At 44.4% G+C, this 23,253-nt stretch overlaps 2 protein-coding genes across 6 annotated transcripts in view; one reads left to right on the top strand and one right to left on the bottom strand.

Annotated features, from left to right (window-relative positions):
- Nucleotides 1-23,253, top strand: part of MCM9 (minichromosome maintenance 9 homologous recombination repair factor) — a 49,730-nt gene that overhangs the window by 9,585 nt on the left and 16,892 nt on the right. For all 5 annotated transcript variants that reach the window (XM_084827397.1, XM_084827398.1, XM_084827396.1 and 2 more), the window contains 5 exons: nucleotides 447-528; nucleotides 2,238-2,438; nucleotides 4,599-4,724; nucleotides 7,195-7,314; nucleotides 22,951-23,125. In XM_084827397.1, coding sequence (XP_084683523.1) covers nucleotides 447-528; nucleotides 2,238-2,438; nucleotides 4,599-4,724; nucleotides 7,195-7,314; nucleotides 22,951-23,125 — 704 coding nt within the window. The remainder of the gene's footprint in view (nucleotides 1-446; nucleotides 529-2,237; nucleotides 2,439-4,598; nucleotides 4,725-7,194; nucleotides 7,315-22,950; nucleotides 23,126-23,253) is intronic.
- ASF1A (anti-silencing function 1A histone chaperone) lies at nucleotides 11,370-19,180 on the bottom strand. Its single transcript, XM_084827411.1, has 4 exons — nucleotides 18,830-19,180; nucleotides 17,450-17,565; nucleotides 14,364-14,540; nucleotides 11,370-11,774 (listed from the first exon to the last, which is right to left on the bottom strand). The coding sequence occupies exons 1-4, from the start codon at nucleotides 18,936-18,938 to the stop codon at nucleotides 11,562-11,564; spliced, it is 615 nt and encodes a 204-aa protein (XP_084683537.1). The 5' UTR covers nucleotides 18,939-19,180; the 3' UTR covers nucleotides 11,370-11,561.

The raw sequence follows: 23,253 nt of genomic DNA, 5'->3' as shown, positions 1-23,253 counted from the left end.
TCTCATCATCACCTTGTCTTTTTTATTGATCTGATATATAAAAGAACCTCCATGTTGTAACAATTTGTGTCTGCTTAAGGTTGCAATGCTGTGCAGACTGATTAGGGAGGAAGCCCCACTCAGCACCGCTGGGCTTATTTCTGAGTAAATTTGCATAGGGTCAGGCTGCACATGGTTTGGGAAAGTGTCACTGTAGTACTTAAAATCTGATTGTAATATAGACCAGATGAAAGCAGACATAAGCACTTTCCCAGGCACCTTCATGTAGGGTAAAGAATCGTTTTTAGGTGACCAGGCAAGAAAGTTTTATAGAAATTGTCCACGGTGATATATGTCACAGCAGACCATCTGGTACCTTCTGCAGAGTAATTTGCAAGGCTCTAGAGTAGACTTTTGAGCGATGTTTATCTTGAAATAAAATAAAGACACTTCTTGTTGTTGTCTAGGTTCAAAGGCTATCTGTTGGAAGTATTCCTCGTTCAATGATGGTTGTCCTTGAAGATGACTTAGTTGACAGTTGCAAATCTGGTGAGCTCTGTCAGATTTCCTTTAGGAAATATATGCTTTTTAGAGCAGACCATATTTGAAGAAGGAGAAAACAGACTAGTGTTTTTAGTAAAGTTGTTACTGTTGAGATCTTGTCAGATAGTATAAACGTATGTGCCATATTGCTTTGTTGGTGTTAAAATCATTGTGGTCATGCAACAGGAAAATGTCATCACCTTATGTCAAAACATCAAGTCATATAACTTCTGCCGTTTAAACTTTCCAAGCCCCAGAAGACTATGTCAATATATCTTTTTGAGCACTGCAGTTCACCCTAGTCCATGCTAAAACATGTCCCCAGGATTTGGGTCCATGTGTTCAGTCTAGTGAAACATTACCTCTCTGGTTGTTTGTTCATCTTCTCTGTGCTTCACTATCAGATAAAACACAAAAATTCCTTTTTAATGCAAAGATTTTTTTAAAAAATAGCCCTAAATAGATTCCTTGAACCAGCTTTTGTGAGCTTACTTTAGGCTTACTACCTGTGTCACATCAACATCCATGGAAATCTTTGATTTCCCAATCTCTACACAAGCGAAGCTTCTACTGCTGGTGGCATATATCCCAGCTACTTTGTGTCAGTGAATTTCAAAGAGGCAGAAATGTGTGTGTATCTCTTAACAGGGCTACAACATTAAAATGATTAAGAAAACCCAGTTAACTGATTAAAGTTCTGTGGCTTGATTAAAAATAGACTGTCAATTAATCATGGGCTGCCCCTAAACCAATTTGTGGCACTCCAGATGTTGCTGAACTACAACTCCCATCAACCCTAGCCAGCATAGTCAGTAGAGAGGGGTGATGGGAGTCGTAGGCCAAAACATCTGTACCACCACAAGTTGCCCACTCCTGCCCCTAAACCAACCTTTTTCTGTTTGGGAATTTCTGGTTTGAGCCTCACTATGCACTAGCCCTTTACAAAAAAAGGCTGCTGTGGATCTCTGATTTTAAAAAATATGATCCATGGGGTCACGAAGAGTCGGACACGACTGAACAACAACTTCAGCTGGAAAGGCACCCAAAGCAGCTTGTTGATTAGACAGACCTTGTCGGCAAGGTGATGTCTCTGCTTCTTACTGTGCTGTCTAGGTGTGCCATAGCTTTCCTCCCAAGGAGCCGCGTCTTCTCCAATGAAGTAGCTTCTTGCAAAGGCAGATAGTGGCCCTGTTTTCCTTCTCTGCCCCTCCTGCAGCCTCCCTCCCTCCCTCTATATATATATGCACACACGCAGTGTTTTAAAATCCTAGTGCTTCCACTCCGTATCTTTATTGTTCCTTGCTTGTAATTTGGTTAATCAGTGATTTTTATGTTAATTTTGCATTAACATCTTCTTTTAAGGAGGAATTGTCTGTTTTTGTGCTTGTCTTTTGAACATAATGCCCTTGATCTTATCTTCCTTCAGAGAGCATCTGATTTATTTCTGTGTTAAATAGATGCCTACAGGCATGAACCAGAGTTAACTAGGGGAGGGGTCAATGTTCTGTGGCAAAGCACATGCTAAGCATGGAAAAGATCCCAAATTTGAGCCCTGGCATTTCCAGTTACCCCTACCTTGGAAAGCCGCAGCCAGTTAATGTGGACAGTGCTGGGCTAAACTGAGCAATCGTCTGACTCGGCCTAAGGGGGCTTCATACGTTCAGACTATCACATGTGCACAATATTATTGCAATTATTCCTGTTTTTATCCTCAGGTGATGACCTAACAGTTTATGGAGTAGTCATGCAGAGGTGGAAACCCTTTCACCAAGATTCACGCTGTGATGTAGAGATTGTCTTGAAGGCCAATTACATTCACGTAAACAACGAGCAGATGGCCGGAGTTATAATTGACGAGGAGGTCCGCAAGGAGTTTGAAGACTTTTGGGAAAAACATAGGAGTGATCCCTTAGCAGGTCTGCAAAAGGGATAAAATAGATTTGTGTATACAGCTGTTGGTGAAAGAAGAAAATGCTAATACACCAATATTGTTCCCCCCAACCCCAGCACAGCACTTTGAATTGTATTTCCTCCTCTGTTAGGTTGGATTTCTGAGGTGCCTGGTTTTGTAGGGGGAAGGGGGTTCAACTCTATACCTCTTTGGTAATACCAAGTAAGGCAGATCATTAAGGAGCCTCGTAAATGTCTGTTCTCCTAGGGCCTTTCAGTTGTTTGCTCAATAAATGCACATTTGATTCCTATTTCCTGCATGCTGCCAGCAAGTCTTTCTTCATAGTAGCACTTTGGTCGTGCGGCCAGAATTGTTTCTTGAGCATTGAAAGCACCAGAACATGTAACTGGAGAAATGCAATGCTTTGCTCCAGATAGTGAATTCACAGCAAATTTGTTGCAAGTTCTGTGCTGAATGGGGCCATGCAAATGACACAGACACCTTCAGTTTAAAAAAGAAAAGAAAAAAAAAGCTTATTATTGAAGAGCAACATCACATGTCTTCCATCCCTGTCTTGTGCTTTCCATGTTGTGAACCTTTTTTTTTTTTTAATGTTTTGGTTTTCACTGTGGTGAATAGTTAGGGATGATGGGAGTCCAACAACATCTGGAAGGCCACAGGTTTCCTGCCCCTGATTTAAATGTTCTCCTGTAAATAAAGTGAATACAGGTCATGGGTACTATGCAGCTAGTGAGGACTGGATGGAGATCCAGGAGAGACACACATTCCCCATCATATCCTTGTGTGCTTGTGGGGTGCGTGGGAGTAGGGTAAATTGAGTTACCATAGAGCCCAGTGTGGACTTCTCCCTGCACAAGCACTGTGTCCCGTAAGTCCATCAGTGTTTCTTCTTCTTTTAATTAGGAAAAGTTAGCCCATCCTAATGCTGCTTTGTAATAATTTTCTGCAGTGACAACACCCTGAATGTGTCATTGCTCTGTCTTTGTATATTCATGCTCTAGGGTAGAACTGGCTTCTTTTAGGGATAAAAGGTGTTTTCTTTTTTCCATTACTGGCAGTTGAGTTTAGTATGCTAAAAGTGACAGAATGTACCATCGAAAATTTGGTCTCTGGTACACTGCAAGAATCAGTACATCAGAAGGCAGCATTCATTCTGTCATATCTCTCTGCCAGTAAAATCAGCATGAAGGGATTATGCAGAAGGGGACAGAGAGAGAGAAAGGGACTTCAAAGAAAACACGGAAGAGAGTGACAAGCATTTCATTTTTATCAGAAAAAAAATGAGGCAAGCTAGTTTTGTGCTTAATGCGCAGTACATGGTGTCTAGTTTAATTTCATTGTTAATTTTATTTTAACTGATGGAGCAGCACTATGTCCATTCAAGTTAATGGATGGGGAAGAGATATCCTAGAGTCTGCAAGAGAGAAGCAGACCTGGGAACCACATAGCCACATAGCTTTGTTTATTTCTTGGTCATGTTTGTGTAACCAAGAGACAGAAGCCAAAAAGTTGGCTTCTATGTATGTGATAAATCTTACATATTGTTTCTCCAATCCAGAATGGCATATGCATTCAGAAATGCACACAGCACAGATATGCCCATGAAGAAGTGCCCATTAATTTCAGTGCAGAGACTTAATTTGCATAATCCTTCTTCCACTTAATTGGCTAGGGGAGAAGTCTTCACCTGCCACAGAGCTCCCATAGCCATAACTCCATCCATTGGAACTAATATCAATAATTCAGCCTTCCCCAATGTGTAGCACTTCAAGATGTTTTGCGCTACAACTCCCATCAGCCAGCATGACCAGTCGTCAGGATGATGGGAATTGTAGTACAAATATCTGCAGCGGATAATTCAATAAATAAAACTATACATCTGATTTACAAAACACTCTGTGTCCTTGGATATCTATTGCATTGCCCAATGAAAAGTGCTGAATCTGGCCTTTTTCCTTTTAAATCAGGTAAGACCATTCCACATAAAACAGAGATTAAAAAGAACAAGTCACACCTGATTTTTTCAAACCCACCTGTAATCATCTTTCACTTCAAACCAAGGATAACAGATGCTTAGTAAATAAGAAGAAGCTTTCTTGGAAATTGAGTGTCTTGTCAGTTCTAGCTTGTTTATCAAGTGAACTAATTTCTCTCTCCTTTCCAGGGAGGAATGAAATTTTAGCAAGCTTGTGCCCTCAGATTTTTGGGTTGTATCTTGTGAAGCTGGCTGTAGCCATGGTGCTTGCAGGGGGTGTGCAGAGAACAGATGCCGCAGGCACTCGCGTTAGAGGTTAGTATATAAAACTCTGTTCTTCATCACTACTCTCATAAGACACTGGCCTGAATTGCAGTAGCATTTTCAAGATAAAAGCTACCACAAGATTACTTTTTTCTTCCTTAATACTCGATAAAGTAACCCTGTTCAAGGCCTTCATGTAAAGATACAAGTTATATCCTCGAAAAAAAATGTGTGTTTTTACAATACAAGGAAAGGATAAATCAAAACAGCTACAAACAAAATCAAGACAAAACATGACCTATTCTTTACCATTTTAGAGCTAAAACGTACTTTATTATAATGAAAAGAAAATGCATATGCTTTTAAATAATAAATAATATTTTCTCATAATGTACCCAATAAAACATAAGATTGTGCTGCATCTTGGACTCTGTTGTTCCAGTGCTTAATAAATCAACTCTATTTCTCAATAAACGAAGTTTGCTGCTTTCCAAATTCTCCTAGGGCACAATCCCATGGGTTGCAGTCTCAATAGGCAGAGGACTCTGAATTCAGACTCTTTTGCCTATCCTATGTCCTGCCAGCAAGAGCCAGGTAAAGCAAGAGGACAACAGTGGCAATTTCACCTCCATTCCTCCATTTAAATTGCAAAAAGCTGCGAGACAAGCCTCTCAGCCTGTCTAGCTGACTTTTCGGTGGGCAGGGAAGGGACTGGAGAGGACACAGGATACTGTGTATCCTGGGCCCTCCCCGCCCACCAGTACACCCCCTTTTCTCCCTCTCTGACTTCGCTTATGAGGTTGCACGTGACCTCATAAAGGAAGCTTTCTGCAGTGGCTGGGAGGGAAGATCCACAATCAAATCTCCTACTCTGTGCTCATAGCTCTGTCTACAAGCATGGAGGAGGAAATTCGCAGCACCTTATGGTGCCCAGACACTGTTTAGGGGCCACAGGACTGCTCTCTTCATCTTTTTGTTAATTTGCTCAGATATACTGCATCCCATACTATAACTTGCCAACCATCCAAAGAGGGAGATTTATTTTCCACTTCAAATCAATATCTATTTGATAGTTATCCATAAACAAATCATCATTTCTCCATCCTCTGATAATACTACATTTTTAACGTAACACAAAGGTATATCCTGTCATTTTTAGTTTTGTTTATAACAGAAATTTATACTAGACATGTATAATAGAAATTCAGTTTAGTTTATAATACAAATTTTTGTTTATAATACAAAGTTTAGAACTAGAAACTTCTAGAAAGCAAACTTTCCCTTTCTGGTGCAACTTCAGTACATAAGCTTCTACTGTTCAAGAAACAAAGGAAAAATGGGCCTTGTCACCATATCCACCACTGGCAACAGAAAAAAGGGAGAGAAGGCAATGGATAAGAAAACTGAAGCAATGGAGATGGGCAAGGAGCCATTGGGTCAAAACAGTGTGAGGGGGTGAGGCAGTTTTATCTGCATCTCCAGACACAATGCCAAAGGTCATAAAAGCGGTTTTAGATTTAAATTTACCACTTAAACATTTGTCATAAATTTTAATGTAGAGGTTTAGAAACATACCTTTTTGATGAATTCTTTAAACCTTTACTAATATTAATTTTAACAGCAAATTTGTAACATATTAAAACAGGTTCAACCAGAGCTTGGAGGGAAAACTATTAGTCTGTTTTAATAGCCTATAATTTCAAAGAATCTGACTTAATGCTGGGCTTTTCATTACAACTTATCTGCACATTTTACTTAGACCTGGTATTGTAAGCTTTTAGCAAATTGCTTTTCTTTGTGCTGTTGGAGGGCAAAAAGTGCTGTGTGCGAGGTGTTATATGTCACTGCCGGAGTAGGTGGACATACTCCTAAAAGGGCTTTGTATATGTTCATGTATATCTTAGGGTCACCAGAGCTAAATTTAAATACCACCTTTAAAGCATTGATGTCATTCCTATAGAGGTCTATTAAGGTAAGATTTTCTGAAATAAAGGCTATCCATTCTATACTGTGGATGAATATCCTTGAGTAATGGCCATTTTTATCAGATAACTACTTCTCTATTTAGAAAACACAGGTTAATACATGTTCTTCTTGCATAATATCAAAAGGATGGAAAAATTGAAATAGTTTTAACAGAGGTCCATGTTTTCCCTTTCACATGTTATGGCTAAGCTAAAAACACACGTAATGGCTATCAGCACAAAAATTATAATTCTTTTAGCAAGAAGTCTCAAGGGACTTGCCACTGAAACTGACAACACACGATCCTTACTCAGCAAAATCTAAATATTGCAAAGTAGTGGGCTTACACAAGTTGGACTATGCATTAGTTACACCAGTAGATGGGCACCATGTCAGATTTCTGGGGTTGGATCCAGTTGTAGTCATACTTGGAGTAGACTCATTGCAATCAACCCATTCAGTTTTATTATTCCTTGGTCCTGCTACTGTACTGTAGTGACTTAGGTCTAAAATGTAGTTTTTAGAAAATGTCTGTACATTTTTGTTTCCCTACAAGGTGAATCGCATCTTTTATTGGTTGGAGATCCTGGAACAGGGAAATCTCAATTTCTGAAATACGCGGTAAAGATTACCCCACGATCTGTACTTACAGCAGGAATTGGATCTACAAGTGCAGGTAAATGGAGATGCTGAAATGCATAGACATCAAACTCAATCAGGCTGGTGAGAACCAAGTTCCCCACCCAGTAGCTAGGGCTGCACTGGTAATTTTGCACCCTGAGTTTATTTTAAGAGTGGGACAGACTCAGTAATTCGCTTCTGAACATTTCTCCATGATTCAGACCCCCACATGTTCCCTTCATTAGCACCACTGCTGTCCTCTAATCGTCAGCTCTCCCTTCCCATGACTTGTGGCCCCACCCACAGCTCACAACTCTCCACTTTCTTCACCCCCTTCCCTTGTGCAATTGCTGGACCCCCAAAGTCATTCCTCAAAGCACCTGCCCCCCCATTCTACAGGCCTAAACACCCATCATCCAAGTCTCTTTTCCCACTGAGCAACTGCCACCATCCATTCCACATCTCCCCCCTTGGCTGAAAACAAAGTAATGGGGGGAAAGGCCAGTGCTCAGGCAAGCAGTAGTAGCCCTTGGTAGGAAGCATATTGTTTCCAGTTCAATAACTAGGCCCTGGAAAGTCACTGTCAGTCAGACAGAAGTGGGCTAGATGGACGTCTCCTGTTCACCAGATTCATCTTGCAAAGGGATGTTTTCAAAGATCTCAGCCCAGCTTGGGTTTGCTTTTTGGGAGGACCTAAGCATCATACATGATTTCCTCCGTAAGAGGACAACTTGGAGAGGGTGATTCCTCCCAATGGACATTAGAGACAGGGCTAACTTCTAAATTCCCTGTCTCTTCCAGTGACAAAAATTCTCTCCCAGTTCTCATTCTGCCTTGAACAAGAGATCAGGGTCTGAGGTATTATGTGCCTGCTGCAGAACCGCTTGACCCTTATTTTCCCCCACTCGTATTGAAACCTCCCTGCCTCCCCTAGACCAACTCGTACTGTTGGAGGCAGCAAAAAATAAACAAGAGGTGCCCTTTGATCTAGGAGCTGGGTGGAATTCTCCGGGGAGGACCAGGCCCACTTCAGTCAGCACAGTGGCAGTGTGCTTTGGAACAGAAGAGGTTGTGAAGTAATCCACTCCTCCCGCAACATGAGGGCTCATTTTTTCTCCCAGGACCACCTGAAGAAGTGGTCCATACTCAAGCAGCAGGAGAACAGGTCAAATCCAAATCCCAGGCAGGTACCGTAGGCTGCACTGCAGCCAAAGGCTCTTGGCGCTCACAGGGCAACAAATCTGGATAGGGCAGGAGTTGTGTGTGCTGTCACCACCAGGAAGTCCTAGACGCGTGCAAAAGAGTGGCTCTCATTTGGCGCCAGCAACTGACTAAAGCAGCCCATATCATGGAACATAGTTCAGGAGCCCCAGGTTGGGGACAGAATAAACAAAACCCAGAGGGGGCAAAAGAAGTGTTCCAAGGGAAAGCATTTCTGGGAAGGCATCCCATTACTAGAATTGTTTGAATCACAAATAGGGAGAGGGGCATTTCTCTTTCTTGCAAATCCTTCTAAGCAACAGCCAAAACATTCTACTGTTTGTCCAGATGTGCCCTAGTGACTGTTGAAACACCCCTGTGACTGCCTGAATCTCCACAGCAGCAGTCCCAAAGGATGGAAAGGACTCACTTGGGAATTCAGGGGACTGAAAGAATGAGTCTGACTTGTGCAAAACCCATGCGGCATCTGCTCTAGCTGTATTTGCCAGGACATCCTGGATATGCCAGCTCCTATAAGATATACATCCTGATAAAGAAACACCTCAGGGAGAGCTTCCACAGGAGAAAAGCTGCTAACTTCATGGCAGTTGCTAGCCTGGACTTCTCTGGAGGGTGGCAGTTGCTCAGTGGAAAAGACTTGGATGACAGGCACTTAGGGTTGCAGGATGTGGAGGCAGCTGCTTTGCAGAATGATTTTGGGGGTCCAGCAATAGCACAAGGGAAGGGTGCTAAGAAAGTGGGGAGTCGTGAGCCACAAGCCATGGGAGGGGGAAACTGATGACTAGGGGACAGCAGTGGTGCTGATGAAGGGATGCTGGCAGGCAACATGTAGTCTTCCCTGCCATGGCTTCAGCCATCATATCCAAATGCTCCCAGAATTGGCTAGTTGATTCAGCATGAAAATCCATCCTAACCCTCTCCCTCTTTGTAGGAGACAAGTTCCTTGGGTAAGCTATTGAAGATATCCTTGTTGAAAGGAAATAGAAAGCTGTACCTTTAGCACCCAAGAAAGGGTAGAGATGCGAAGGACCAGAAACAACCCAAGGGAGCAAGGGCAACAAAAAACACCAGAATTCCCCCCCCCCAGGCCTTTTGTTGTTGCTGTTTTCAAAGAATTGAACGTTAGCCATGCTGACTGGAATTATGGGAGTTGCAGTCCAACATCTCTGGAGCACCAGGTTGGGAAGGCTGAACTAGGGGGTTGTGCCAAAGGCTTCACAGAAAAGATGTGTTGTGAATTTGGTAGGATTTGAAAGGAGTGAGTGGTAGCATCGCACAAATGTTCTACAAGGCAGTTCCAGGTATATGGCCCAGCAAGGAAAAAAGGGTCAAACTTCTGACAGCCCACTACTGAAGGGTCCATACCCCACTCAGTATGGGGAGACTTGGCCTCCTTTGGACAGAATGCCCGGCTGAGAACTAACTTGGGGTGCAGGGGGAGCTCTTTCGAAGAACAGACCTTTTTTTGAGGTTGTATTTTTCACTGGTTTCTGGTGTGTCCCACATTGCTCCAAACATCCCTCAACCAGCAGTCATTTCTGTGCATATGTATTCACTCATACTGGGTTATGCTTGTGATCTCTTACTGCATTAATGGCATCTAAGAAACTCATACTGATTTCATTCAGGTCTGCACCATGTGCAACCCATGATGCCAGACACATTCCACTAGCCATTCCTGTTGGCCCTCTAGGGGCTCTATATGCCTCTAGTTTGGGGGCCTGCAAAGGTAGGACTTCTCATGTAGCAGGCCACAATAAGTGACTGGCGAGCTGCATTCAGCTGGCCTGAGCAATGTTTAGGGTCATGATTTGCAAAACTTATTGCTTGATAAGGACTACTGTAGTGTTATTTTTTGGCAGGGGAGGCGGGTAGAATACAGTAGCCGTGATGCAAAGAACCTTGATCCATGTACTCATGGAGGTTTGGGGCTTGTTTCTCTTAAATAGCTTCCCGTGGTAGCACTCAATGCCATGCCACTCAGTTTAAAGAAGGGGCCAGCCCTATCATAGGACACACTGAGCATCTCATCTCAGGTAGCAGATGGAGAAGTGAAACAAGCATGCCACAACCGCCTGCTCAAGCCTCCATGAGGTTGCCACGCTAGCACAGGCACACCCCTTCTAACAGCTGCTGCTCCAGCAACCAGCAGCAACCAGGATGGCACCTTGCCCTATGGCTGGAGCCCTACTGCTGGCCAGTCGTTCCACAGCTAGGCCCACACCCAGCCAGTGGAGCATTGCTTGTGGGTTCCTTTCTCTTTTAAAGTGCAGCCACCATGCTTTAAACAAAAGAGAAAGCAAGCAACAGTAGTTGACAGGATGCAGCTATGCAAGTCAGCAGCTAGAGGACCAGAGAGGGCAGCAGCCACCCAGACACTGAGGCCAAGTCACATGGGGAGAGGTCTTATATGGGCCTCCCCAGCTCTTGTAAGATTTCCCTAAGGTTTGCGAAATGTGGAGTGGCTTCACTGCAGCTCCTACAGGATAGAGCTGCTGGCAGCAGCTGTGTTCTATGTCAGGTGATGAAGTGGCTCAGGCCAGCCCTGCCCACCTCAGGCAAAGATACATGCCTTAAAGAGACACTTGCTGCTTACACTATGCTTCCTGCTTTCTAAGTGGAGGCTAGTCTTGCATATGTATTGAAAAATCTACCTCTTGTTAACAGCTAAATAGGTTTTGGGTGCAACCCTATGCATGTTTAGAGAGAGAAAAGTCCTGCAACTCCAGGGCTGGGGAATGCTAGGAGTTGTAGGACTTTTTTCTCTAAACATGCATAGGATTGCACCCTTAACTTCCTATCCTCCTCCTGTATTTACATCTGGGAAGGGGGGGAATTATATATGTGTGAACAACAGATTTAGCGTGGACTAAACAAAGCCCCAGAGAATTACTTAAAAATAGGTTTATTTATACATTGACTCAAATACTTTTTCCTTATAAACTTTCTACAGGAAATGGGAGTTTGTTTTAAAACAACCTTTCCACATTTTGTTGAATAAGTTCTGGTGACGTGTGTGTGTGTGTGTGTGTGTGTGTGTTCCTAGAGTTTAACACATACATAGCACTGAAGGGTAGTTGGTCACATGCAGTCCATATGAGATTCTAACATGACATTTAAAGAGTTTTCTGATGTTGACCATCCTTTTGAAGCAGAAGGCAGTGCGTCTGTAGAAAGGAGTGACTGAAGATTTGGGTTGCTGCTCTCCGCATCTGTTAGTTTTTCAGTGTTGTCCTCCCAATTAATGTGGAATCTTGTGACCCTGGGGTTAGACGCCAAAATATTCCTTTGGAGCTGGAAAACAAGGGTGTTCATTAACATTTTGGAATTAGAGTCAGATTCCAAAAACAGCCTTTTAATACTTTCAGTACATGGTCAAGAAAGAATGAAGCTCTTGATGTTCTAAAATGTTGCACTTTTGTGTTTCTACTATCAAACTGAATATTAAGAGCAGATGTTGACAAATTATTAAAACAGTAAATGTCAACATTCAGAATAGGTCAGTTCTTCCCCTTAACTCTGCTCTATGATGAAATATAAAAAGGAACCAACTTGTACCAATGTGGGTGACAGAGAGATGTGAGTTGCCCTGTCCAGTGCAGGCATCCACCCCCTGGGAGATTTCCCCTGAGGAATACAGCCCTTCCCTGCTCCTGCTGTAAAATAATACTACCCCTACCCTCTGTGCTCCTTATTTGTTTGACTGTGTTCCAGATTTCCACTCAATGTTAAATTGCCATGGCAATTTTAGTTTGTGGTCCAGATTTTCACACTGTTCAGCTTTTGGCAGCAATGCATGGGTTAATTAACCCATGAATTACAGGGATGTGCGCCATGTGCAAGCCCCTTCCCGTTTCCAGGATCAACCTACAAATTCAGCATTTGTAGGCTGTTTCCATGACAGGTGAACCCAAGAATGTGGGGTGGTTTGTGGGTTCAACAGCCCCAAGTTAGCCCAAGAACAAAGCATTAACTCACAAATTGTCACCAAAAGCCACTATCGCGTTCAAACAGGGCCAGAAAATAAAAAGACTACAGCAGCTTTCCCCAACCTGGTGACCTCCAGATGTGTTGGGCTGCAACCATGCTGGCTGGAAAGTATGGGAGTTGCAGTCCAGCACATCTGGAGGGCAACAGAGTAGGGAAGGTTGGGCTACACTGTTCCACTGTAGAACTCATGTTACATACAGCTGTTAAACAAATGAAAAAATTCTGTGCTGGAGCTTAAAAGTGACCTTATTTTCTGAACATGTTCTGTCACCAAGTAATTAGTGTTTCCTAAATTGACATAACTTTTCATAATTATGTTACCAGTTAGATGGAAACACATTTTTACCACACAGTGTTTACATTTTGCTTATTAAAACAGTTATATTTTCACAATTTACATGTAGCTTTCTATATTTGTGCTACTGTTTTGAATGTCAACACATGTCATTTTGAATGAAATCAAGCAGTAGAACCAATGTATTCTTGCTTGAAGCAAACAGAATAAAAATACAGGAAGATTAATTGTCCTAACAGATTTGGACACTTTGGCTTTGCCACATGAAATATTCAATTAATGGCAAAGCTTGGGAGGACTTCCTTACAGCCGCCCTCTGTTGAATTTCTGAAGAACTTAAGCCTGCATGGAAATGATATGCTGAGGCCTAGAAAATCTGCTTTTTAATCATGGCTTAATATTGATACTATGTGTGTACACACACACACACACACCACTTTTCCTATGTAAAACAAATACAAACCAGCATACAGAGAATTATAAAAACCAAAGCATATGTCTGATTGGGACAGGCTGTGCTTTCTCTGCAAAAGAAACATGGTTCTCTACATACACTTAGTGTCACTTGTTCATACATTCTGGGCCAAACCCATATGCTCTGGGGCTGATCCCTAAGACAAACTGAACGCTGGCTGCATTACTAGAATAATATTGACACTTTACCTAGAAAGTGGGGAAAGAATAGTTCAGTAGGCAGGGAAGCAACAGACATGAGGGCTGCATAGCTCAGCAGCAGCAACCATTTTGTGCCCAGCATAGGTATATGTAAGGGTTTTAGTAAAAAACACAACAATGTAGTTCCTGTGAGCCTGAGGTCCACCAACCAGTACCAGGTGTAAAATACTGGCTTGAGCAGGCAACACACTAAGAATTGAGGAACAGTGTGGCTCTAGGCACATGCACAATCCAGGAATTTATGCATTGGTACCAGAACCAAGCTCACCAATCCTTTTACACAAAAACCCATTCCTGTGGATCTGGGGGAACAGATTCCTCAAGTGTTCTTCAACAACATAATTTCTTTTTTTGCTGGGGGGGTGCTTTTTAATTGTTGCTATTCTTAGAAAACTGGGAGTCAGAAACCCTTGCCAAACTATTGTAAATCACCCAGAGATCTACATCTATCTTTGTAGATCTATTCCCAGCCCCGTATAGGGGAATACAAAACTGTCATAACAGATGACTGAAGAGGATGCAAAATATAGTTACATCATTGACTGATGGTAACCCAACACTACTTCAGATTAATTGACAGGACTCTCATTCCAAGAATTCTTAGAATAAGTAACTTATTTTATAAAAATAACTATGACTTGCTGATTGAAATATCAACAGAACTGAAAACGAAGTAAATGAAAGAAAACATAGGCAAAGTAGAGTGGGTGGAAGTTTGCTTGCACAACAGGACTTTCTCCTTCTCTCCTGCCTCCTTTAAACGCTGCATCCCCAAAAAGTCTACTCTGGAGGGTCTCCCAAGCCTCTATAGCAAATTTTGAGGGTGCGCAGGGAGGAGAGGAAGTCACCTCCGCCTGGTTCTGCTGACAGAAGCAGTTGCATCAGCAGATTTAGTTCATTGGATTTCATCCAGTATGTCCTACCTTAGAAAAGTCTGGTTTTACTGGAGGATTTTCTCTCAGTTCTGTTTCAGTATATTCATTGTTTACATAATAGCCAACTCTAATAAATTCTTGACCTCTATAGGTGCAGGTGATTAACACGACTGTTACTCCTACAGCATCTGCATCAGGAATAAGTCCTGGATTAGGAGCATCTGCCTGCAGCACAAAAAAAAAGTTAGAACAGGATTTTTAAAAGAAAGAAAACACTATGTATATCTATGTAAACACTATGTAAACACTATGTATACTGGAAACAAAGCCCTATGAAGAGAGACTGAAAGAACTGGGCATGTTTAGCCTTGAGAAGAGAAGACTGAGGGGAGATATGATAGCACTCTTCAAGTACTTGAAAGGTTGTCACAGAGAAGAAGGCCAGGATCTCTTCTTGATCATCCCAGAGTGCAGGACACGGAATAATGGGCTCAAGTTACAGGAAGCCAGATTCCGGCTGAACATCAGGAAAAACTTCCTGAGTGTCAGAGCAATACGGCAATGGAACCAATTACCTGGGGAGGTGGTGGGCTCTCCCACACTGGAGGCCTTTAAGACGAGGCTGGACAGCCATTTGTCAGGGATGCTCTGACTTGGATTCCTGCATTGAGCAGGGGGTTGGACTCGATGGCCTTGTAGGCCCCTTCCAACCCTACTATTCTATGATTCTATCTAGTTAGAGAGATGTGGTATATTTCAACTCTTTGTCAAGTAGATCAAGTAGTACAAGTTCAATTCTTGGAAAACGATACTTCAGGGTTCAATTAAACTAACCATTAATTGTTTCAGCCCCTTGATTTAGATTATTCTCCAAATTCAGTCTTTTATTACTGTGAGTACTTTAAATCTGTCACTAGCATCTTTTGCCCTATGGAATTTCTTTAGTACAACCAAGTGAACGCATGCTTACATTTGGGAAATATTCCATTTTAGCCTACATCCCACCCCACTCATATTAAACATCACAGCTTTTAGAAGGCTGGGTGGATTCATCCAGCTTTTTATCTACACATACATATACAGAGATGATTTTGCTGTCATCTCATAGTACAGAGCCACACAGAACTCCTTTACACAAGTTTAACATGGCTGCTGCTCTTCTGTATGCCAATTTAAAAACACACGTTACAACAGGATTGACCAAAGCTTTCCCCATTTCTGCCCATATGGTCATGACACCTTGTTTACATACCAAGCAAATGATGCCTGACCTTCCTCAGGAGATCCACTACTTGCTGGTTATATAAATACAGAATCATGAAAAGCTTTTCAAGTGGAAGCTTTTATATGTACTGGTTTGGGGCATTTACATATACCAGGACCATCTACCCCTGTAAAGGTATGTGTAATTGGAAGTCTTTATTCCTTCTGAATCAGAATGTCAGTAGAGCCATCACTTGTGAACAACACAGCTGCATTTTCAGTTTGTCTAAAGGCCACAGATTTCTCCCAGTTAACAGAAACAGTTCTGACCATTTCCTCGGAACTTTGGAGAAAGTCATATTGGAAGAAGTGGGTTGGATCCCACTGAGCAGAAGTTTGTTTGCGCACCGGAATTTCCCCATCCTCTACCCTGAAGCCCTCCGCATATGCCTCAAATTACTCCAGACACTCCCCCAACCTCCAGAACAGATTTAGGGGGCATAAGGGGGCTGCAAGGGATAGGAGAAATCCATTCCAATAGCAGCTTTGATTCCACTAGTGGACAGACACCGCTGAATCCAATCCCAAGTGTTCATTATAGTTTAATTGGTAGCACAGAGGGGGGGAAAGAACAATGAAGCTTAATAAGCACATGAACCATGGCTGGCGGAACTGTGGGTTCTTTGACTGCATAGAATCTTTCCTAAAGAAATCCTCCTGAGCTAAACATGCCCATATCTTAGTACCATCCTTGCACTAGCATGCACACACTTCCTAGCTGACCTGATCCTTCAAGACAGGGTTGAACCTAGAACAGAAAACAGGTGGGTTATGTTAATGAACTACAGGCAATTCTCAGGGGGACTAATGGAAGTAAGGAGAATTCCTAGGGTTCTTCTGACAATCAAAAATAGGTAAAATAAACATCTGAAAAGGACTGAGGACAGAGATCACACAGGTGTGGCTTAAGTAGTGACCTGGGCTTGTGCGCCTGTTGGTTAAAATAATGAACAACTCTATCCTTTAAAGACCCAGTGAAAGATAAGCAGACTGGTATATTCACATTATTTGTATGTTCTAATATTTCTGTGCCATTTTTGGCCTTACAGGGGCCCCAATATGGTTCACAAGACAGATATAACATTATCAAAAACAAAATAGCCAACTAAGTACTTACAATGACCAAAACCAGCATCATCACAGAGTTCAGGGGTTAGGGAGCCTTTTTAGGCATGCTTTTAAAGGTATCTTTACAATTCTCCTAAAAATCTGAGAAGGAAAAGGCCAGATGGTTCTCCTGGGAGAGGAAGTTCTAGAACTTAGGCACTGCTGCCCTATTTACATACCTACGAATTAGACATCAGGGGTGGTGGGGCACTGAGCAGGGCTTCCCCTGAAGTTCTTAGTAGACGAGCACTCATAAGCATGATAGCCAGACTGTACCTAGGGTTGCATGAGCATAGCTTATGGTATTGCTTTTGTGAATCGTGTCCCTCTTCCAACACCACCCCCCAAAACATACCAAAATAAGGCAACTTCTACTGCTATAATTTATTGTCCTGTATGCAAATTTCCCTCTCTTCCCTCTTGCTAGAACAGATTCTTCTTTAGCAACTCTCTGTTCTGGAGCCAGATCACTTATTGTTCTTATGCTTCGTGTGTGTGTGTGTGTGTGTGTGTGTGTGTGTGTGAACTTGTGTATGTCCACATGTTCTTGATCTAAAAATCAGCATCCAGAAAAAAGAGGGCTGCCCAGCCTTGGGTTATACCTTAGATTTGCTACTCTCTTTAAGCACAGGACAGCCCTGAACTTCACTTGCGTTTAACATTAGCATTTGTGACCACTTATCATGTAGGACTTTAAGAGCAGCATCTAAAACATAAACACATATAATCTGTAATATTTCCAATACATTTAAAGATAGCCTTACCTGGAATACAAACATGTGCCTCCCTGCAGGAACAGGGCCCACCAAAACTGAATCTAAAACTTGATCATATTCTTCACTTTCTGCTGAGCCCACATAGATAATTTTCCATTCCAAATCTACATTAGAAGAAAAATTTTAAATGAAATAGCATTAAGTACTTTGGTTTTCCCTAAAAGAAACCCCAAAATTCACAGTTGCTTCTAACACCCCCATTCATAAGCCCCCATCCCCATGGTCTTAAAGTCACAGGAAAATTAAGAGACTGATCTTAGCTATGCTTATTTGAAAACGAGTATTGAAAATCAGTGGGACTTACTGAAAATTAGAATTTATAGCACTGAATATTTTTCCCCCAAAGAAGGTGTATTTGTTCTTATGATTTGCACCAACATCCAACACTTTCGTGTTACTCTGGGCAACTGTAGCCTTCTGCTCAGTTACTGCATAATTTTCTAGTATCTGGTGGCAAGAAGCGTACTCAAGTGTTCCACCTGGGGAGGAGACACGGCTGAAGGGTGTCATCAGAAGTTGCCTGCCTGCTCTACTTCTGGGAGGGAAAACATTGTTGACCTCACTACCGGCACCAGCATATCCCAGTTTACTGGGGGAGGAAGAGGTCCCGAGGAGTGGACAGTAATTTATTACACTAGAGAGGGGCACTCTACACCACAGCCCCCAGTTAAGTCCAAACTCTTGAGTTCCCGCAACCAAATAATCCTCTGAAGGGGAAGTGGCAAACAGAAGTTACGCAAGCATTAAAAAGCAGTACTACCAATACTTTTAAAACTATACCAAAGATACAGCGCGCGCCATAGGTAATTTCCAGTTCCACGTTTGGCATTTTCACTGTTTATCTAACGATGATGCTGATGCCTAGTAATACTAATCCCTCTGCCAAAACGTTGCTGAATGAGACTACCAGGACCGGACGAGGAGATACCGCCTAGCCGGTAGATGTCTGCCTGCCCCCGCGCTCCTACCCGCCCCGCGCGCCCCCCGCCCCCGCGGCTCCTCGTTCCGCCCCCCGCGCGCCCGCCCGACAAGCCCGGCTCGCCACAATGCTGGCAACATGGCTGCTCCCAGCGCTCGCACAAGTTCCTTGCAACTTCGCGGGCTTCCCCTCGGCAAGAGCTGCGCGTCGCGGAAAACCCGGGCAGCCGCCCGCGCCCCGGGGCTCCCCGCGGCGGCGGCACTCCAGGGAGCAGCTGCCCGCGCCGCCCTTCCGCTCCGCGCCGCCGGCGGCGGAGCAGGAGGAAGCCCAGCGGCTCGCTCCCCGGCAGCGGCGGCGGCACCAGCAGGCCTTGGCAAAGTTTAAGCCTGGGGAGCCCCCGAAAGGGCTGGCCGCGCGCCCGGAGAGCCCCCGCGCCGCGCGCGGCTCACCTTCGGACAGGTCCTCGATGCACTCGAAGGTGATCTCGAACTGGAAGGGGTTGTAGAAGGGGGACGGGTTGTCCAGCACCACGACGTTGTTCACCTGAACCTTTGCCATCTCCGGGGCGGGCGGGGAGCCGCGAACAATAGCGGCGGCGCGCCCCTGCAGCCCCAGAAAGTCCCGCGGGCGCTCCCGCGGCAGCAGGCGGGCCCCGGAGCCGGCCGAGGGCCCCGCGCGGAGTTGGGAAACTTTCTTGCTCGCCCCCCGCGCTGGCCGGCTCGCCCGCCCCCGCCCTTATCGCTGCCCCGCCGAGCCGCGCTCCACTCGCGTTTGCGGCTTTCCTGCGGACGCTCCGCTACAAGCCCGTTCTGCTCGGTTAACTGGCAGCGCCAGCGCGGATTGGCTGCACCCTGAGCTATGACCCTCCTCCTCGCCGCCGAGGCTTCCCTGACAGAGCAAGATGGGCTTCCGTGGCTAGAACCGACTGGGAAACATTAGCTGGCGCTCCACCTGGTGGACCAGGGAAGGGCGAAGTTCGGGCGGGAGAGGAGCCCCGGCGGCGCTTGCGGAGGATGCAGCGGGGAAGGCGGGGCTTCAGTGTGGGGTGGGCTGGGTGTCCCTAAAAGGGAACACAGCTGTGGAGAGGATGAGGATGGCGAGGACGAATCCTGCTTCGAAGGCGGGGTTCTCTCCCGTTAATTTTCCCCCTTTAAAAGAATGTATGATGGGCTTTGAGCACTGCTTTATTTTGTGTGTGTGTTTTAAAGTAAAGTTACGAGGGCTGTGTTCTGTGGTGGGTTTCCCCTAACAAGAAGCACTCCTGCTCATTCAAGTTGAGGCTCCCCGTTTTCATGGAGCACCGCCCCAGAAGGCTGCCCTGGAGGTTTGGGGATCCTTTGGAATAGTACAGGATAAGGTACAGAGAGCTGTACTAGGGAGAGTGCAAAAACTGGGTGCCCTGCCTGCCACTAGTGAAAAGCCACTGTTGGATGCAGCCCTTTTACTTTCGTTTTAAGGGCTAGTTGGCATCCAGTACACATAACTGGGTCCAGTCCAGTGAAAGTTAGTTGTGCCTAAGTCCTGTTGAAATCAATGGGACTTCAGGTATTTTCACATATGAAAATTTAGGAGAAACCAAGTGTACATTGCTGCCAGTGTAGGTTTTATGTTTGTGTTGCCCGCCAACAGGGCCGGCTCTACCATTAGGCAGAGTGAGGTGGCAGCCTCAGGTGGCAGATGCTGGGAGACAACAGCAAGGTGTTGGGGGAGATAACTGTGTGCCATGCAGCCTTCCCTAAGCTATCTCGATGCCTTCAGGTGCCGTGGAGGATGCCGCCCGCTCATCAGTGTTGAAGAAAGGTTCAACTGCCAGTCCAGTTGGCTTTTGTACATAGGACGGGAGGGGGAACCATCTTGTCCTTTGCCTCAGGCAGCAAAATCTCTTGGGCCAGCCCTGCCCACCAGTTTAAACCCGGTGGCCTGATTCATTTGTTATTGATTCATATGTGGGAGCCATTGGAGTGTGGCTTCTCTCATGCCATTCCAGTAACCTCAGAAGGAAAGCCAATTGAGAGAGCAGCCCTATGTCCCCTAGACAACATCTGGGGGAGATAGGATTTTTCAGTTTCCCAGCTCTGAGCTCGTAGACAGCGCTATGAGCTCGTATCCCGGAAACCGTGCTCCCCTCCCACTTGTAGCCGGGACGGAGAGAACCGTGGTGGCTGCCCCTCTGTGGCTGTCCATGCTCATAACATGGACCATGTACAGGGCGAAAAGGGGGTGTTCCCAGGGGTGGGGAGGGGAGGAGACCATGGAAGCTGTTTTAGACAGCTTTCTATGTGGTCTCCAGCTCCGTTCCCGCCCCCTCCCTGAAGCCACACTTAGATGCCCAAAATCAGGCGGCTAAGGCAAATTGCAGGAAGTCTTCCTTTTTTACTCATAGAAGCCAGTGGAGAGGATATGCAGGGTTCCATCTTCTGTCTCGTGCTGTTTTCACAACTACATGAAACTTTAGGGGAAGATTGTCTGGAGATTTGGGGTGCAGTATCATCAGTACATGGATGACACGCAAGTCTATCTCTTCTTTTCTTCAGGTCTCAGTGAGGCAGTGGACATTCTGAACCACTGCTTGGGGTAATACAGATAACATGGAACTTCGATTGATTGGAAATATGTGTGCTATGCGGTAGGCTACCTCCTGTGTTAGAAGGGGCTGGACTCCCTCTGGAGACTCACTGTTCTTTCTTCCTATTGCAGGGGTGGGCAATATGTGGCCCTCCAGATGTTCTGGCCTACAACTCCCATCAGCCCTAGTCAGAATAGCTAATGGTGAGGGATGATGGGAGTTGTGGTCCAAAACATCTGGAGGGCCAGAAATTGCCTATTGGGGACCAGGGCAGACTAGGGAGGAGCATAGATGGGAATGAGAAGGTGGCAGCAATGCAAGGGGCCTAATTAGAGAGCCTCTAGGGATTGCGATCCATACTGAGACAGGGAAGTATATCAGTAACAGGACTGTGTCTTGTGGCTCTCCAACAGTTGACTTCTTGGTATACACTTTCTGAGCCTATGAACCTTGAACTTTCTTGATACATAAGAATGAGATGTGTGAGTTAGATATTTGAATCCCTGAAGTCACCACTGCAAGGGTTAAATAAGTCAATGAGAGTTTGGAAAACTGACATTTCTATTTAGGATCGCTTTGCAGAATTTTTCCCTTGGCCTCTGAATGTCCCTGTTTTTGGTATCACCATTTTATGGAAAAGCCAGCAACTACAAGGATCTGCGACATGCTAGTTCTCTAAAGGCCAGCAGGAAAGATGGCTCATAGTCCTGGTTGGCCTATGATGATTTGATGTTTGTGTGTGGCCTTTCAGGGTGCTTCCTACTCAGTGCATGCTCTCTGCCCCCTTCTGTGTGAATTGTGAGCATGTAGGTATCATAAGAATGGGTTATGTGGCATTGTCCAAACATGCCCTGGCATTGCATGGACATTTGTGTAGCTTACAAAGCATTGTCGTTCATGTGTTAGTACGTTCTTTATGGAGGCTCTTTGAGCTGTGGAGCTTGCCACTTAATGGCTATGTTTTCTATTGCAGTTTTCCCTGTATATGTGTGTGGGGGGGAGGTGTCCATGGTCCCATTGATGTGGCTAGGATAGGACTTCCTGCTGCCCCTGTATGAATCATTAAAGGCTTCATGGTGCAATTTCACTATCTTGATAGTTATACTAGTTCAACATCCTAGGTGTTTAGCTGAACCAGTTCACGAGCACAACTGCTAATCATTGCAACGGTCCTCACACCAAATCTTATCCACCATTTGCATATCTCAGCGGTCGACAATATACTGAAAAAGAAACTGCCAAAGCAGCACAGAGACAAGGATATACTACTGCTGTTTTCTTTTTTATGGACATAACTGAAATTTTTATCTCCTTTGACAAATGAAAGTTTATTGGTTTTCCATAAGCCTATTTATGTTATGGAATATCAGAGATGGCAAAATATCAGATTTAGGCTGAAGATGGATGCAATATGAAAAGAGAACATGCAGTAGTCTCTCAGGCACAGTACAAGTCTTCCTCTCTCTAGGCTTCATATTTAGCAAGACAGACATATGTTACCAGTGAATTGATGGCTGGTTTCTCCATCAATTTCCCTCTTGCTCATGTTTCAAGCAGACTGTCTACCTTTAAAAAAATTCAGCTCCGCATATATATTTAGCTATCAGCAGCAGCATTTCTACTATTATCGCTTTATTAATTAAAAAGGGGATTTTTAAATAAAATGCGAACTGCTGTGAGGATCAATAAGGACGTTTCCTTGACATGTCTGTGTTAACCCATAGTTATCTGCACTGTCATCTTCATGTGTCTGCGGTCTGAGCCTTGCTCAACTGGTACTCTGAGCCAGATTGCTCAGCCTTCCAGAAATGTCTGAGTCCCTTTCCCCACATGGAGAGAGGCACGGACCTCTGTCTCTCTCTCAGTACGGAGAAAGGCAAAATGGGTGAGGTGATGACATTAGTGGATCATCAAGCCCACAGAGGGTGGGGTGGGAGTCGACCCTTCCCCCCATCACAGTATGGTTCTGCACCCCTGTTTAACAAGAAACATTTTGTTCCAAAGGTTTGACTGTGACTGCTGTGAAAGACTCTGGAGAATGGAATTTAGAGGCTGGAGCACTGGTGCTGGCTGATGGGGGCCTTTGCTGTATTGATGAGTTTAACAGCATCAAGGAACATGACAGAACCAGCATTCATGAGGCAATGGAGCAACAAACCATCAGTGTAGCCAAAGCTGGGTAAGTGGCTTTTTGGTTTGTGTGATGAATTAACATCTATATCCTTTTTAAACAATACTGATTCTTGTGCTGATGCTGTATGAAAGCTGGTGTGGTGTAGTCTGTATTAGTTTGAATGTCAAACTTGA

The sequence above is a fragment of the Heloderma suspectum genome, chromosome 1 (assembly GCF_057233095.1).
Source record: "Heloderma suspectum isolate Gila_16-S chromosome 1, 16-S_ref, whole genome shotgun sequence".
NCBI lineage: Eukaryota > Metazoa > Chordata > Lepidosauria > Squamata > Helodermatidae > Heloderma > Heloderma suspectum.
This window is presented reverse-complemented; position numbering and strand designations above follow the sequence as displayed.